The following is a 17,341-nucleotide window of genomic DNA, read 5'->3' as shown; positions in this document are numbered from 1 at the left end:
ATATTGCTATTTCAAAAGCATTTTTCCAAATCTGGTCATACTACCCCTATGTCCTACTTGGGACATCTTTGAAGCCAGTCAGTACAATTAATCCCCATCAACCCTTATATGTTTGAAAACTAGACACCGCAAGGTGTTTCAAATGCACTAATTCTACTATCAGCCTTTGTCAAACTTTGTAGTAATTTGTTTTATTTCCCACGCTGTGCATTTATCTGGAGTTTGAACTTCTGGTTAGTCTGTGTCTATGTCCTACTTGGGACATCATTTAACCTGGCTCTGACAGAACTCTCCATCACTGGGGCTTGAGAGCCAGCCTCCTCCCTACCCGTTATGGGCCCTGGCCTTGACTTCTGTGTGTAGGTACAGGGCGTCAGTTTCTACTGATTTTCCCCTTATACAGGTTTTACCTTCTTTCCTAAATATTAGAGGCTCTGAGGACTGTAGAGCGCTGATACTGATTTGGGATTAGTTTTGTACTTTGTCAACACAGATGATGTTTTGCAATTATTTATTGTATATCATAGCTTTTTTCCCTGTGTCTCCCCATGTTTTCAGCTACCCCCAGAAGTATATTGTCTCATTACTTGCTGAGGGGATTATGTCTGGCAGACAGCCAAGATATGCAACCAGGGAGTGACAAGCCATTGTTTCACTTAATCGGTTTAATGTCAAGACTCCCCCCTCCATTGTGCAGTAACATGTTTAAAACAGTCTTTCCCCACTCTCCGGAGTGGTCACAATGCGGCCTGGGGTGGGTTTTCGGTGTTGCAACACCGTTAAAGCTTAGGAGCCAATCGATCACCTATTTAACGTAGCGCATGTTGATGCTCCGTGTAGCGATCAGACTTGGCACCTGCTTCAGATTTCGGTGTTGCTGAATCCCTCGCTATCCAGGCATTACAGCAACACAGTTTGGGAGAAGCCTGGGACGTCAATTGCCAAGGGGTTAAAGTATCATGCAACATAACAGCAGTTCTTTTACGTGTGTAAATTATATCACTAAAAAATAATAAATTACATGGTATACATAGAATCATTAGAATTTGTTTATAATCTATATTTATAGAAGTTATTCCAAACACACAGAGCATTAAACCAATGTAATGCAAAAACATGTGTACCCTTCATAAAGATAATCTTGTCTGGTTTTCTATGAATGACAGATACACGTTCACACATATATTGCATAAAATAGCAATAATAAAGAGGGGTAACTTGAGTATAAAAAATGATGTGATTTTCCTAACAAAGACCCTTATCAGTTTACAAGTGAAAGCACACAAATAGCAAACAGAACGGAAAGTTTTCAGATTTTATACATTATTGGTGTACAAATGATTGTGATAACCAATTGTTTTAGTGATAATAGAGTGATTTAAAGTCCATTCTTCTTTAATGAATCCGCATTGAAACAAGATCTTTTTACTTGTATGTGGTTGTATCTTGTTTTATACAGTCACTGAATTAAAGAGCCTTCAAAATCCAAAAGTCAGCTTTTGCAGAAGAAGCTATAGTTCTCCACTAGAATGTAGAATGTGTCATCTTTTTTGAAAGAATTTATAGTATACTAATCCACCAAGAATGGCAAGTTCTAGAAAGATGATGATTGACATAAGGAGCTTGTTTGTCACAATTCTAGAAAAAAAAAGACAGAGACCATTTGTAAGCAAATTCATATTCAAATAATTAACATATCAAATGAATTATTATGGACACATCTGTCATCTTCAACATTATCCTAAATCTTACAACTAAATCCTAATTGTTCAAATTTTGTTCCCACCATCTTATTAAAATTAACTCTGCTATTATATAGTGTACAGTATACAAGGGATGCTACCTTGCTGTCACGTCATATGTTTTGAATTACTGTCACGCCTATTCTGATAAACTCGTGACAGGCTGCTAAAACACAGCAAGTGGATTCCAGGACGCATGTAACATCTGATTTGACTAACAAAGGCTATTGAATAGCAGACATCACTGAGGACTTATAGGAAATTGAATGATTTACACTAAGGTATCTGGGTTTGGTTTTGGTCATGACATCTGGTATATAAATACTACATACATTAGTCAAGTCACAAATTGTATGAACCAACTGTAACAAAACTAACATTCGGAAAGAAACACAATTGAACTAATCAAACAAAATAAATTGGTAAAATACTTAATATGCATGCTTAATCCATGAAATGTGAATTGGTAAATGTAACCTTGGAGACACTCCAGCACAAGGCTATTTACAAGGCCATAAATAGGATAAAGACACTGCAGTGGGAGATGACCACTTCTGCAGTTTATGATGAAACATCTGTAAGATTTAGTAGTGGGTGCCATACTGTTATACACTCACTGGCCACTTTATTAGGTACACCTTTCTAGTACCGTGTTGGACCCCCTTTTGCCTTCAGAATTGCCTTCATTCTTTGTGGCATACTTTCTACAAGGTGCTGGAAACATTTTGGGCCAAATGGACATGACGGCATCACGCAGTTGCTGCAGATTTGTTGGCTGCACATCCATGATGTGAATCACCACCATCACCACCACCACATCCCAAAGGTGCTCTATTGGATTGAGATCTGGTGACTGTGGATGCCACTGGAGTACAGTGAACTCATTGTCATGTTCAAGAAACCAGTTTGAGATGATGTGAGCTTTGTGACATGGTGCATTATTCTGTTGGAGGTAGCCATCAGAAGATGGGTACACTGTGGTCATAAAGGGATGGACATTATTAGCAATAATACTCGGGTAGGCTGTCTCGTTTATAGGATGCTCCATTGGTACTAAGGGGCCCAAAGTGTGCCAAGAAAATGCCCCCCACACCATTATACAACCACTACCAGCCTGAACCATTGATACAAGAAACTATGGATCCATGCCTTTGTTTATGCCAGAGTCTGACCCTGCTATCTGAATGTCGCAGCTGGAATAGAGAGGGTAACAAGCAACGTTTAGCTCCAGCATTGGCTCAGCAAGCTTCCCAGAAGAGCTTCAAGCAGCCAATCAGTGCTGAGAGAAGTTAGAGCACAGAGAAGGCTCAATGATTGCTTTTTCAGGAGCAAGAACACATTAAAGCATCTAGAAAGTGCCATGATATCTATTTTCCTATTAAAACAATTTGAAAAATATTTTACTCTACTATTTTTCCAGAGTTTTCATTTTTTTTTTGCTTTTTTTCTGCAAATTACTGGGCAAGTACAAGTAACGTTTTGCTATTTCAAATCCATTTTTTTCAAATTCTGTCTTCAAACCATATCTTTCTGAAAATTAGACACCCAAAGGTATTTCAAATGCTGTTTTTCTTAACCCTTTCCATGCACGAGATTCTACCACCAGCCTTTGCCAAAGTTTGTGGTAGTATTTTTTTCCCACACAAATTATACTTCAGGTATGAATTTATAGCTCCTGATATATGTCACAGCCAAACACCCTAATATGTGTTCAGCAACATCTCCCGAGTACAGTGATCCCAACCATGCATGGGTTTGTCGGGTTGTTTGGGAGGTAAAACTCCACATTTGGGAAGTGTGCAATTTTTAACTTGGTGCTTTGACATATGGTTCTTCTGCCACCATCTCCTATTTGGGACAGATCCAGCACTAATTTTAGCACTTGCTCATTATTATTATTGGACTTTTAAAAAAAAATTTGACTGGAACTGGATGGTTCCCCTGATGATATCATTGCATTGCACAGAAGGTGTCCTGTGTTGCGGAATGCCTCGCGATCAATCGTTGATCACCTCCTAAACTCTTTTAAAACAGGCGTCCGCTGCCACACAGTGTATGGTGGACATTGATGCCCTGGGGAGGGGCCAGGCATGATGCCAATCTCAGTGTTGCTGAATGCTTCGACATTGAGGCATTACAGTAAAATTGTTAAAGCGAAGAAAGCGATTTACAATGTGTTACCGTAAGCTTTCTAATGCCATGACATGCCAGTCATTAGTCGTTAAGGGGTTATAGACACTATCCCCCATAGGAATAAATATGGATTTTGATATACAATATTTAACTTATCATTTTTTTAACCAAATTTGTATGTTTGACTAAATCAAAACTTGATATTTTTTCATATATATTTAAAATGCATAATTATTTAACTTGGTTATGATGAAATTAATCCGTCTTCATTTAAATATAACCAGTGCATTGTATTTTTATTTTTTTTAGGTTACATTTTTCTGGCATCAAGCAACAATAAAACTGGACATTACTGTATAACATTTTCACTGGGCTATTGTACAATTTGTATCTTTTTGAGGGTGGATACTTTATGCGCAAATAGGATAAATGGATGGTTGGCAACTTATTCATAGTTGTTTTTGTGTTCTTATACATTTTATTGGTTCAAGTAGCAGTCATGTAACTGCAATTTAGCATACATAAAAAGTTAATGGTCTCTCATAAGGCCCTGAGGAAGCTAGTTAGCATGACACTATTAACTGCACTGCAGCCCATAATTCTGCACCAACATCACAGGCTACAATTTTCAACAGGTACTTGCTGAATATATAATGGACAGTAGTCATTTTACTGTGATTAAGAGAGCACATTTAAAGTAAGGGGACAGAATGAGCTAGGGAATTAGAGAATAGGGCAAAATCCCGGGTACACACAAACAGAAAGTTCAGAGTTTGTAACCTCCCCGCTGCCAGACCAATGTATAACCTGCCACACTAGAGATGTTAAACACAGGGCTGATCTTAAGCAGGGATGCCCAGTTCACCACCTAGCTCCCTTTAGGGAAGCTCTGGAGCTATAGTGTCACCTAAAGATAAGTGTCTTTATCTTGTTTTATCAGGTTTAATACAATCATATTATGCTATGTACTCTGTGAGACTGCATGGGGCATTAGAATTTTAATTCTGATATAACATAAATGGCCTTACATGTCTCTAGCCTACCTCCTATAAATACTGCCCAGTCATAGGAATCATCCAACCCTGTTTCTGCATTTTCAGTTGTTACTTACTGTTTACCATTATGCTCCCCTAAAAAGATTCAGTGTGCATACTCTGACCTTACAGTCATATGACACACTTTTTTTATTTAATGGGGCTCCTAGCAAGTTTCCCACCATGAGCTCTCCCAATATCAGAGTGCAAATATAGGTCCCTTAAACTACTAACATAGACCTTTCCACTGGCAATCTACTGCTGGGCTCCACGATATAACATCATATCTTGGGGCTCAGTACCAGCAGGTGATACTGCAAAAGGGAGGCAACATTAATGGAGAGGTCCAAGCTATGGTGGCTGTTCATGGGACAGCTGTCATAGGTCCCCAAGGTAAGCCTGGGCCCACCCAGGGCAGCTCTCCCCTTTTGTTCTAGGTCAACAAAACCTGTGATTTGATCAGGAAAACAAGTTTTCTTGAAACTTTCAAACATGCTAGTATTACAACACTGCAACACTTAAATTAAAATTGCAGTATGCATTATAACACAAAACACAACTTACTTGCGAGACATTGCTCTGAGGATTCTCCGACTTCTGCTCAAATTTTCATTTGTGTTTACCAACTGAAAAGAGACAGTAAAAATTTGCTTAACAAACATCATGGAAGTTTCCAAAATATTTTTTTTCCACATGTCACAACTTACAGTATAAAAGCTTTGTCCATAACAGAAAAACATTTTGGCCACATGAATTTCCCTTGTTCTATTCTAGTCAGTTTAGCTAAACTAGGTTTAACCCCTTCAGGACCAGGCAATATGTCCTCTCCCCTAAATGGAGGATTAGGGAAACATTTAGAGAGTGTGAGAGAGAATGAGGGTGTAAGTGTGGGCACTTGGAAACAAATTTCGTTCCCAAATTAAAACCACTCTCGAATTTTCAGCTGAACCAAATCAATATGGAACATTTGTTGCTCGAAAAAGCGTTGGTCAAAAACCACGAAAAATGTGTTCAAATCGTTTTTGGTCCACTTGCACATGTCTAATAATTACCTCTGCTAAATTACGGGTAATAAGTAATAGAAGAAATAAGAGCCCCAGGAGGTAAGCACCTCAACTGGTCTCTACCTTTATTACTTCAAGCTCACTCTGGCTGTGTCACATAGTTTAGGTTTGTGTTAACAAATATAGCTTTTAAATCTGGTAACTTACACGGTCCTTGGTCCGCTCCAGCTGTTCTCTCTGTTCACCAAGTTCCTCGATTATATCTGAGCCAATGGCATCGGTTTCTGCTGCTATCTGGTGGGATCTAGCAATACTGTCTGAGGATCTGATTAAGCTCTGGGTTCCTTGGATGAGTAGAGCTCTTTGGGTGTTTAATGTTGACTGTGTAAAAAAAAGAAAATAGAGAGACTATACACAGTACGGTAGCACATATAATGGCAAACTTATTTTCCATGCTTGTATTTTTTGTATAGGCATTAGCTACAATATCGCAGAGTAAAAAAATATTTGCAAGTCCCCGGTGGTTAGTTTAGTATATAAAAAGGTACAACAAATACACGTATAGTAACTAAGGAATATTAGAGTAATTTGGTGTTGCACAATGTAGATATTCTTTTAAACAACAAATAAAAAAAACTATATAAAGAAATGTATTACCAACAATGTAACACCTCAAAAATGAAAATGTCTGTACACAGATGATTTCCCAAATCTATACTACATCTATTAGGTGCTACTGAGAGTCTACACAACCTATCCCTCATAGTAAATGCAGACAATCTTGAGTTGCAACTTTGCACAGAAAGCTAAGAACACAATAAGAAACTATATAAAATGCTTACATTCTCATGATTATCCAAGTTGTAAGATCCTTGTTTGAAATCCCCAGAGGCTATTGAAGGACCAAATTCAAGATTAGTAGCTTTTGATTCCATCTGCAGTTTCACAAGGTCTTTCTTATATGTTCTCAACTTGCTCATCATTTGGTGCCGAAAAGATGGTGGGGCATATTTTAATTCTTCTTCCATTTCCACTAACTAAAAGAAATTGAAACATTTGAAGGTGCATTTAAACTCAAAAAAATAATTAATATGTTAATCACATTTGCAGGTATACAAAATTTGACGATCAACTCAAAACATACAACTTTTAACCCCTTAATGACAAAGCCCGTACATGTACGGGCTCAAAATGCATTGTTTTCAATGGGTTTAGGGACCGCCCATTGTCCTAAGGGGTTAAACTAGAATATATATAAGGACCTAAGCATAAATTAAGATGAACTTGATACTATTATCATATGATTATGAACTGTTGCCATCACAACTTTTAGCATAGCTAATTTAATATTAACCCATTTGTGACACAGGCGCTTTTTTGCCATTTTTCACATCTTTGTTCACCCTCTCATGTTTAGTGTACCCACACACATTAAAAATTGCTTTTTTGTATAGTGTGTCATTTAAATGTAAAAAAAAAAAAAAAAGTTATTTAGATTATGCCTAACTGATAAATAACCTCTGATGCAAGGTCAACTTTGGATTTGGGCAAAAGGTTTTGGTTTCTTTTTTTTTTTGTTTTAATGTATGATTTAAATGTATGATTTATTTTAATTTTTCATATATTCATATACATTTTTTGAAGAGAAAGAAAAACTACCTCCCTCTTTCACATTGATCACACTACTATCAAACAAAAGCTTTAAAAAAAAAAAAAAAACCCTTTATGCATTTACCATCTCATTTGCTTCCTGTTGCTTTTCATCAAATTCTCGCAGGAGCTTTTTCTTCTCCTCTGTAAAGAAAGGGGTTCAATGACCAGTAAAGCTAGATGCTAGACTACTGTCAAGCTAAGTCAGTAACACACTAAACCGAGAATTTACAAAAACCGTTATGCCGAGAAATGCATAAAGGCTTAATACATCTCTTTACATACATATATATATATATATATATACACACATACATATATATTGGCATACTCTTGAAACATGAGTGTTAGTATAATAAAAAAAAGTATTCTTATACCTATTATTTATTATGAACTAAGACCTGTGTCATTAACATTATGTAATGTAATAATAAATAACGGGCATTTAATTGTATAAAGGCTTTATTGCCATGTTTACATGCATGAAGGCCTACAGTCACGATGAGGCAAAACAAATCTCAAACACAATCTATGTGAGAATACCTAATAGATACATTTGTAATAGCGGAAATTTTGTTTCTTCGATAATCGGCTTTGGACGAAAAACAATGAAAATATTCGCCTCAAGCATTTCCCGGGCATTTACCTCCACGACTGTTTTGCAACATCTGCGTTATTCTTTGTAAGCTGCCATAAAACTCCTTATAGAGCTCATGAAGCCGCTCAAACCGTTCAGATGACATCTTTCGTTAACAGACCGTGCAGTCCAGATTATCAACACTGCAGGTTTACTTCCGCCTTCCCTTCCATCCGCTTCCTGGTTACGGTAACTATGGGTGGAAGAAAATAAAGCTTAGCTGTCTTTTGTGATTGGAACACAAGCAACATATATGAATACCCCCCCCCCCGTTGTTTATGTTATAGTAAAAATAGTAAGATGATAGTGGAATGTATAAATGCCCTTTTATTTTCCAATTATTTCAATGTATAGTTTAACAGGCGCTTTAAGACGACAAAATACGTTATGGGGCCTTTGAGCGTTAAAGAGACAGATCTCCGTTCCCGGTAGATTGTTGAAGCCATGCTAGGTAAAGGAGTGAAAAGAGACAGAATGTATAGACAATCTCACAGAGGAGTACATTATAATGTTAAATGGTTTGTGTCGTTTTCTGTGTAATTGTGTAAACAATCATAGATATTTCACGTTGGCATATATATATCATATGTTTATTACAATATTAAATCCCTACATCGAGTATAAAATAATAAGGCACGGTTCGTATAAATGTATAGTATTTTTCCATGAATCATTAATGTTGAGTATTGTTCTCATTTTTCTTATATTTGTTGAAGCACAATTTCGCTTTTTGTGGGTAGTGCACAAACACGAATTCATATATATTGTTTTATTAGGAGATGTAGGATTTTTAAAAACCATATTCATACATATGATATTTAAAGGCATTAGTGTTTAAAACTGGGCACGAGTGGAATAAACTCTGAAAAACTAGATTTTTGGGAACCTATGTTCAGCAAAATCCCCTAAATTCAGTAATACCTCACATACATAGTCCCTAACATATTATACTGTTTTTTGGAGGGGGGGGGGGCAGCAGAGTGTTTCTTAATGTTTTACTTTTTGTTTGTTTTTGACAGTGCTTCAGATTTTCTTACTGTGTTTTTAAAAGTTTGTTATTCCTGATGTCAGTACATGTGATCAGCCTGCAGTAGAGCGTTCATAAAAGCTCCTGGTCTCTACCTCCTTCCTCAGTGTTTCCTGTGATGTAAGCAGTGACACCACCAGAATAGAATACCCTGAGCATAATTCATTCAAAAAGTACAAGTGTGCTAAAATTCACAACGAGTATTATTACATTAAAGCAGTCACCTCAGACCTGATCTTTTTTGTATCTTTATTGTGAGGTTTTTTTTTTTTTTTTTTTTTTTTTTTACAATAAATGTCCCCCTCAAAGATTTCAGTTTGTTTCGCAATTGAATTGTTCACGTTAAAGGTCACATTAAAGGTGGAAAAAGTTCTGACATGATTTATCTTTGTCTTATTCTGCCACGCCATAGCATTAAATAAGTTTAAACAGTGTTGCTGTAATGCTTCAATGTTGAGGCATTCAGCAACACTGAAATTACTGCAGGGGCAACATGTGGCCCCTCCATTAGGCATCAGCTGTATGGCAGCGGACTTTTTTGTTTTGTTTTTTTGGAGCCCGAGGTGCGTGCTCCTTTGGTACGGCATTCCGTGCTAGGGAGCAGCGGAAGCCTGTAACATTTCTGGGTTCTCCCGAAAGGAAAACCCAGACTAAATTTCCCCCCCATGGGAGGGCCGGATCTTCGAGACCTCACCCCGAAGGGTGAGACTCCTTTGAACTTCGGGTCACCCCCGCAAGGGAGTGACCCCTTTCTTGGACAGAGAGAGGGGCCATAAGGCTCCCTCAACCCTCCTCCAACAAAAACAAGCTTCACTGCCCACTTTAAAAAAAAAAGAAAGAAAAGCAGTGTCCAAAAAACATAGTGCCAAAAACATGTCCAAATCATAGTGATGGCCTCGCCGTGAATTCGGCATCATGAAAACCAAATCAAATTAATAGGCACTCGTGAGTAACGAAGTGATGGATAAATTAAATAAATAAATAAGGGCTAGCCATTTCTGGCCGAGCCGGATTCAAAAATATGCTTGACCTCAGGCCCATAAGGGTCAGGGGAAAAGCGTGCTAAGCAAGGTAGGACGCCAAAGTGGATCGTGCACTCATGGTGACAGAGGCGTGCAATCTGTACACCATGACTCCAGCATTATGCCAGGGCAAATCAGCACCTTGCTATCCCGGCCCTAAGGCCAGAGGATCAGTGTTTCCCCCTCTTCCCATAGGGGTACTACACTTGATCTTAGCCAAAAGGCCGAGAAGCTGTATGGCAGCAGATGCCTGATTTAAGAGAGCTTAGGAGGCGATCAATGATAGCGAGGCATTCAGTGACACTAAAAACCCACCCGAGGACCCACTGTGACAGCTACGGAGAACAGTCACAAGCGCCGCTGCAAGAGATTTTGCCTCTCCCAAGATGGCGGTGTTTCCAAGAGGGTCTCTCCAGATCCTAAAAACTTCTGAGAACCTTGCAAGTTGAACACAGTATAAAAATAAACATTTTGTAACATTTAAATAAATTATGCAGTGATGTTACCATCAGGGGAACCATCCAGTTCCAACAAAATGTAACAAAAATTAGCACTGTTTCTTCCCAGAAATGGAAAAAGATAAAATACTAGTTTCAAAAAATGTATGGTTTGAATTGGCCAGATTCAAAGATGTCCCAAATACAGCATAGACACAAAATGACCAGATGTCAAAATGAAGAGAAAAAAAAAAGCACACCTCCCAAATGTAGCCTTTTAGCCCCCAACCATAGAAAAGCCCATGCATGGGTGGTATCACTGTATCAGGAATGCAATAAGAATGACAAGCCACTGTACAGGGCACAATGTGGCTGTGGGGATAAGGGTCATTGAGAGGTCATCTATGTTAGGTATAAGGAAGGTCATTAGGTGAATAAGAAAATATATATAAATATATACTAATTTGATTACGCTTGTGCTACTTTAATAATTATCTGGTCTTTTATTGGGGTATAGTTGCTGCCCGTAAGCTTTTACAAACACTCCTAGGAATGATTGAACAGGGACCCTATTTTTTGTGTTGCTGAATGCCTCAATATCAAGGCACTTCAGCAAAACTGGCTGAGCCTAGGCGTGCCAATACTTATCTATGGAGACTAATGTTTAAGAACTTAAGTTACTGTAAAATAAGTGCTCAGTATTCTGCTAAATTGGTCAGGAAGGGCCCATGCACTGGCATTAACAGGATTAAAATGAGGCACCATTAAGAACATATATGTAACGAACAGAAATTGGTAAAACGATTATCGACGAAAATGAAATTCGTCTTACGCGCTTAACTAAAACATTACATGGTTCATACCAAAACTGCAGATACAGAAAATGTGGAATACACCAGAAACTTCAGTTCTAGGGTGTCACATAACATAGGGAAAACAGGGGATTCAACTGCCTATTCAAACTGCTAAAAGCGATTAATCCGCAGTTTAGTAACTCGACCCTTGTATGGGCGTATCGGCCGGAAATGTTAAAGAGGAGGTCAAATCTCCTATGTGCCCTAAAAGCTCAACCAATTTGTACCGGAAATACCGGATGAAAGCTGGCCAAAAATAAAACACCCGACGGTGCCTCGCACGGCAGGAAGCCATGAAAAACAAACAAGCTACCTTCTCGGGTTATGTTATAGTCGGCCCCATCTCATTAAGCGCTTTACATATTGTTTCGGACGCTCACGGTATAAAAAAAAAATCCACGAAAGATGGACGAGGAGTTTTCCGATATACAGGGAAGGAAGCTCACGCTCCAGCAGCGATCGTACAGCCGCACGTGTAGAGAATTTAACATCACCTGTCCTAAACTCTCACTACGATCGCTAACCACCTCAACGTGCACGATATGGTTAATAGCATATGCGATCTTCGCGTACACGCAGGTAAGGATTATTCCCGCGTGATAATATTTGCCTTTGAGTAAAGGCAGCTCCAAAAATTACATTCTGCGAGTGTGATTTGACGCTGAATTGGTATTTGTTTAGAAGCAAGAACGCGGAAACCTGGTTCTTTTTAACTGTAGTTGGGATTATTGTTACGTTGTAGTGTGGGATTTATTATGTCCAGTAAAGAAAACATTACAGAACATAATGTTGTATCATTTGATGGTAATATTTAGGGCCAGGGTGGGTTGATTGAAAAACAAAAAACAAAACACAATTACTGTTTATTGTTTTTATATAGTGCCGTCATACTTCATAGTGTTGTACAATGAGTATTTTAAATCATTGTAATAATTGGCTTAAAATATAAACATTCTTTTTTAATGAAAATGTACAACATTTCCGAGAATGCTTTCTAAAACAATGACCGAACTTAATAGGTAAATTTTTAAACCTTAAAAGTATGTAATGTAACCGGCTCCATCCCGAGCAGGTGTTGAGCGAGGTAGTAAATATGGATTGAGCGTTGCAGGAATATACCTGTGGCTTTGGGTGCACACTGGACACCCGTCTCAGCATACGTATTTGTTTCTTAAATGTCTTATTTTCTCCATTTTATTCATGGAAAAATGACAATTCTATATATATTTTTTTTAAATTTTGTTAAACAGGCATTCTAAATCAAATATATTAAAAAAAAAAAAAGTGGGTGATTAGGCTGGTCAGTTTAGACCAGCATAGTTAAGTTAGAGAGGGCTTCAATTGGGAGCTAGGTTTTCTTTTTCTGATTTGGTTTTTGGGGGTTTAAGTGGTTAAAATAAAGCGCTGTTTTGTTTAAAGCTGCTGTTCCTGTGCTTAGGACCCCTAAACGTGACATGTATTATGGCCCTCATGCTATAGGGTTTGTCACAATATATATGTGTATATATATATGTGTGTATATATATATATATATATATATATATATATATATATATATATATATATATATATATACACACATTCTCAAAAGGCATTTACATTAAAAGCATATCATTTAAATATATTAATGAAATTAATTTTTCCCACACTGCATACTGCACCCACAAGCACAGGATAGAAGTGCAGTTTTTTTTCTTGCCAAAATACCGTATTATAGGTCGCACCCTTATAGTTAAGTGCTATTTTAAAGAGAAATTTATTTTTAAAGAAAAACAAATACACATTACTGGAATGGTAAAACGGTATTTTATTTAATGAACAGGAATATGTGTATTTTAACATTTTTGGTATCTTGCAGTTAGTCCTGCTTTTGACAGCATATTTGATATACAAAAAGAAATTTGGAAAACCATTTTAATGTCTCCCCCCTAAATCATAATGCACTTTGCTTATAGATATGCCCCCACAGACTTGACCCCATGCTCTAGACTCCATGGTGTCTAGCGGATGTCTGCGCAATGTGCGTAGACAACCTCTGCTTCTGCCCAGCACTTCCTCTGGGGCTTCTATGACATCGCTCAGAAGCCAACCGGCTGCCAGAGTGGAGAATACCGGTCCCCTACAGCAGGGCTCGACAAATCCCACAAGTGTGGGGACCTGACACAACACCCCCCTGCTGCCTGATCGCTCCATGAGAGTGAAAGTGCAGCGTTAACCCCTTCAATGTATGACACATTCGTGGCATTGCAGGGGTTAACATTAGTCCCCACAAGCTTGTGGGGACTAAATATCAGTCAATGCTGTGCTCCAATGGAACATCAGCATTGAAAGCGTTAAAGTAAGTAGGCTGATGATGATCAGATCACTCCTGACCAATTGTTAGTTTAAAAAAAAATCCAGACTCCTAACTTTTTTAGCTGAAGCCTAGATTCACAACAAATTTGTCAAGCACTGAGAAAAAAAACATTTTAGCCGCTTCTAATTGGGACAATATGGTAAATTTGCAGCTGTGGCATATTTGGTATGGCTGTCCGTGCCTGGGACAGGTACAATTGTCTGGGTACCATGTCTGCACCTTTTCATTAATCTTTGCTTGGGGCAACTGACAGGTAACTTTCATGCTGTTGATAAATCATGCCCCAGGTGGCAATGTTGTAATTACCAGCAAGCCACTTACATCTTGATTGTGGCTGCAATTATTCATTAGCTGCACTATATTAATATACATTTTTGTTTCTTCGCTACAGAACAATATAGTCTTGTCTGCTGCCATTTTGTGCACCTTTATTGGTCTGCTTTTCTACCTTCATTTTGTGAAGATTGACCAGGAATCATTGCTGGTTATTGGCTCTTTGGGGATTCAGATGACATTATCGTTTGCATCAGGCAAAGAAAGCACAGAATGTATTGAAATACACAGAGTGAAGGATGTTGTCATTAATGAAGCCATCTTTATGGTAAGTGTCACTTATTAGTAATCTCTAATGTTCCCTCTGTATTGGTGAAAAGCCCATGTGCAAAATCATCATTTGCTAACCATCTCTGAATTTCTGTGAATTTTCCTTAGTAATGCAACTCAGGAGGAAGTCTTCCTTTGAGTCTTTGGCAAGCTTTGTCCTCAAAACAGGCTTTACAGGGCCACCATCAGAAATCTTGAGTCCAGTACATGCTTAATGCCTGGCCCCTATGTCCCTCCCATCGGCCCACTCATGTTTATCCCAATGCTCCCCCTTTCAGTCCACCTAAGATCCTCCCATAAGCACACCTTATGAGAACTAGGACTGGCCTAAGGTAAATGGCATCTGGGTCTAGGGCCCCTATAACTAACATGCATACATACTAACACGTAACTAGCTTTACCACCAAAAAAAGCTCTCTCGCTCTCTCTCTCTCTCGCTCTCTCTCTCGTTCTCTCGCTCTCTCTCTCTCTCGCTCTCTCTCTCGTTCTCTCGCTCTCTCTCTCGTTCTCTCGCTCTCTCTCTCGTTCTCTCGCTCTCTCTCTCGTTCTCTCGCTCTCTCTCTCGTTCTCTCGCTCTCTCTCTCGTTCTCTCGCTCTCGCTCTCGTTCTCTCGTTCTCTCGCTCTCTCTCTCGTTCTCTCGTTCTCTCGCTCTCTCTCTCGCTCGCTCTCTCTCTCTCGCTCGCTCTCTTGCTCGCTCGCTCTCTCTCTCGTTCGCTCTCTCTCTCTCGTTCGCTCTCTCTCTCTCTCGTTCGCTCTCTCTCTCTCTCGTTCGCTCGCTCGCTCTCTCTCTCTCTCGTTCGCTCGCTCGCTCTCTCTCGTTCGTTCGCTCGCTCTCTCTCGTTCGCTCGCTCTCTCGTTCGCTCTCTCTCGCTCCCTCTCTCGCTCGTTCTCGCTCTATCGTTCGCTCGCTCTCTCTCTCGCTCACTCTCTCGCTCGCTCGCTCTCTCTCGTTCGCTCGCTCTCTCTCTCGTTCGCTCGCTCTCTCTCGTTCGCTCGCTCTCTCTCTCTCGTTCGCTCGCTCTCTCTCTCTCGTTCGCTCGCTCTCTCTCTCTCGTTCGCTCGCTCTCTCTCTCTCGTTCGCTCGCTCTCTCTCTCTCGTTCGCTCGCTCTCTCTCTCTCGTTCGCTCGCTCTCTCTCTCGTTCGCTCGCTCTCTCTCTCTCGTTCGCTCGCTCTCTCTCTCTCGTTCGCTCGCTCTCTCGTTCGCTCGCTCTCTCTCTCGTTCGCTCGCTCTCTCTCTCGTTCGCTCGCTCTCTCTCTCGTTCGCTCGCTCTCTCTCTCGTTCTCGCGCTCTCTCGTTCTCGCTCTCTCTCGTTCTCGCTCTCTCGTTCTCGCTCTCTCGTTCTCGCTCTCTCGTTCTCGCTCTCTCGTTCTCGCTCTCTTGTTCTCGCTCTCTCGTTCTCGCTCTCTCTCTCTCTCGTTCTCGCTCTCTCCTCCGCTGCTGCCCAGCACTTCCGCTGGAACTTCTATGACGGAGCACTGGTGTGACACAACCGCATACTTAAAGCGGATCCATCACAATCACAACTCTTACCATCTCCAATCTGTTTCTAGACAAACGTCCTATAACTTTTTTTTTTTTCTTCAACCAAATATTTGTTTTTAGGATATTTAGTTTAAAGATTTGTGAATTACTTCAATTCTCTACTTCAGCCGTGGGGAGGGTGACATTTTTGTATTACTCTGGTTGCATTTGAAAATAAAATATCTACCTGATAAATTTGGTCTTAAGAGATAAACCACACTGTCATCTTCATTATTTTATTAAGGTTACACATTCTAATGTCACAATCTGGTGTTTTTCAGCAAAAGGTGATCTACTACTTGTGCATTCTACTTAAAGATCCTTCTGATCCAAATGGTATTTCAAGTATTGTACCAGTCTTTCAGGTGGGCTAATAAGTATGTTCTATCATCTTACAGCGGTTTTTATCTCTCAATTATGTATGTCTGATCTATGATGTACTTTCTGCTTTGCTTAAAGTTAAAATAGAAAATCCATGAGAACGTTTTCATATTGAATCGTTTTTTTGATAAACTTCATGGATTACATATTTGATGGATGTGTGTAAAATAATCATTCTAAGGCACCACAGCAACACTTTACTATTATAAAATTATTTTGTATTGCTGCTTCAGCTGGTCATAGTCCGTAAGGAGAAAGATGATTGATAATATGTATTAAGAATAACACGATCCACCCGTGCATTCTTCTAGCAGCAGGGTTTTTATACAAATGTCCAATATAAGCTTGCGTAATTATTAGGGATCCCGGAGTGATGACATCTTATACCTAATGGAATGGCTCACAACCGTACATATTACTCATATGCACTTTAGGCTAAAACATCATGGTTATTTACCGTAGCTAGCCTTTTGTAGTATGTTGTAGAGTGGTGTATGCCTCGGCTACTTTCCTTATATTACTTTTAGGTTTACTGTAAGAATATTGTGTATGATGTAATGGCTTTCAATTTTTACTATTTTTATTTCAGAGCTCGAAGCCTAAGCTGGACTGTTTAGTTGAAATTTATAGGAGTTGTCAAGACATCTTATCTCAGAAGGAACCTGTGGAAATTTTGAACAAATAATACAGAAAATGCTTTTCACATAATTTCCCACTTTATTTATATAGAGGGAGGTATTTTTTTTACTTTTACTCAAACTGCCCCCTAACTGCTTAATTTCCTATATAATTAAATGGGCTTCTCCACATTATGCGGGTGCATTTCCTCTTAACGTAATTTGCCTTGAATCATTTGCATAATAAGTTATTAATAAATAATTATGTGAAACAAGTCAGCGTTCAGCTGTGACGTAAGTAAACAAGGGTTTCACCACAA

The 17,341-nt window shown here is 39.0% G+C and overlaps 2 protein-coding genes across 4 annotated transcripts; one reads left to right on the top strand and one right to left on the bottom strand.

The window, feature by feature from the left end:
* Positions 1-498: 498 nt before the first annotated feature.
* Positions 499-8,387, bottom strand: VTI1B (vesicle transport through interaction with t-SNAREs 1B). Of its 2 annotated transcripts, none has more exons than XM_053475475.1 (6): positions 8,210-8,387; positions 7,649-7,707; positions 6,756-6,950; positions 6,121-6,294; positions 5,474-5,535; positions 499-1,638 (listed from the first exon to the last, which is right to left on the bottom strand). In XM_053475475.1, the coding sequence occupies exons 1-6, from the start codon at positions 8,304-8,306 to the stop codon at positions 1,542-1,544; spliced, it is 684 nt and encodes a 227-aa protein (XP_053331450.1). In that variant the 5' UTR covers positions 8,307-8,387; the 3' UTR covers positions 499-1,541. The 2 variants fall into 2 exon arrangements, with proteins under 2 accessions (XP_053331450.1, XP_053331451.1); XM_053475476.1 differs by having other exon boundaries at positions 505-926.
* A 3,378-nt stretch (positions 8,388-11,765) lies between these two features.
* On the top strand, positions 11,766-17,114 carry PIGH (phosphatidylinositol glycan anchor biosynthesis class H). 2 transcript variants are annotated; one of them, XM_053474520.1, is made up of 4 exons: positions 11,766-12,119; positions 14,288-14,497; positions 16,305-16,388; positions 16,994-17,114. In XM_053474520.1, exons 1-4 carry the CDS (start codon positions 11,946-11,948, stop codon positions 17,087-17,089), a joined length of 564 nt encoding a protein of 187 aa, XP_053330495.1. In that variant the 5' UTR covers positions 11,766-11,945; the 3' UTR covers positions 17,090-17,114. The 2 variants fall into 2 exon arrangements, with proteins under 2 accessions (XP_053330495.1, XP_053330496.1); XM_053474521.1 differs by lacking the exon at positions 16,305-16,388.
* The last annotated feature ends 227 nt before the right edge of the window (positions 17,115-17,341 follow it).

This window comes from Spea bombifrons, chromosome 9, assembly GCF_027358695.1.
Source record: "Spea bombifrons isolate aSpeBom1 chromosome 9, aSpeBom1.2.pri, whole genome shotgun sequence".
In the NCBI taxonomy this organism is placed as follows: domain Eukaryota; kingdom Metazoa; phylum Chordata; class Amphibia; order Anura; family Pelobatidae; genus Spea; species Spea bombifrons.
Note: the sequence above shows the minus strand (reverse complement) of the source record. Positions and strands in the feature narration are given on the sequence as shown.

Excerpts from the sequence above, each read along its gene's own strand:
- VTI1B (XM_053475475.1), bottom strand. The coding sequence starts at position 8,306 with ATGTCATCTGAACGGTTTGAGCGGCTTCATGAGCTCTATAAGGAGTTT. Across the intron at positions 7,708-8,209 it reads GTTGCAAAACAGTCGTGGAG|AGGAGAAGAAAAAGCTCCTG; the intron begins GTAAATGCCCGG and ends CTTTCTTTACAG. Across the intron at positions 6,295-6,755 it reads ACTTGGATAATCATGAGAAT|TCAACATTAAACACCCAAAG; the intron begins GTAAGCATTTTA and ends TTTTTTACACAG.
- PIGH (XM_053474520.1), top strand. The coding sequence starts at position 11,946 with ATGGACGAGGAGTTTTCCGATATACAGGGAAGGAAGCTCACGCTCCAG. Across the intron at positions 12,120-14,287 it reads CGATCTTCGCGTACACGCAG|AACAATATAGTCTTGTCTGC; the intron begins GTAAGGATTATT and ends TCTTCGCTACAG. Across the intron at positions 14,498-16,304 it reads TTAATGAAGCCATCTTTATG|CAAAAGGTGATCTACTACTT; the intron begins GTAAGTGTCACT and ends GGTGTTTTTCAG.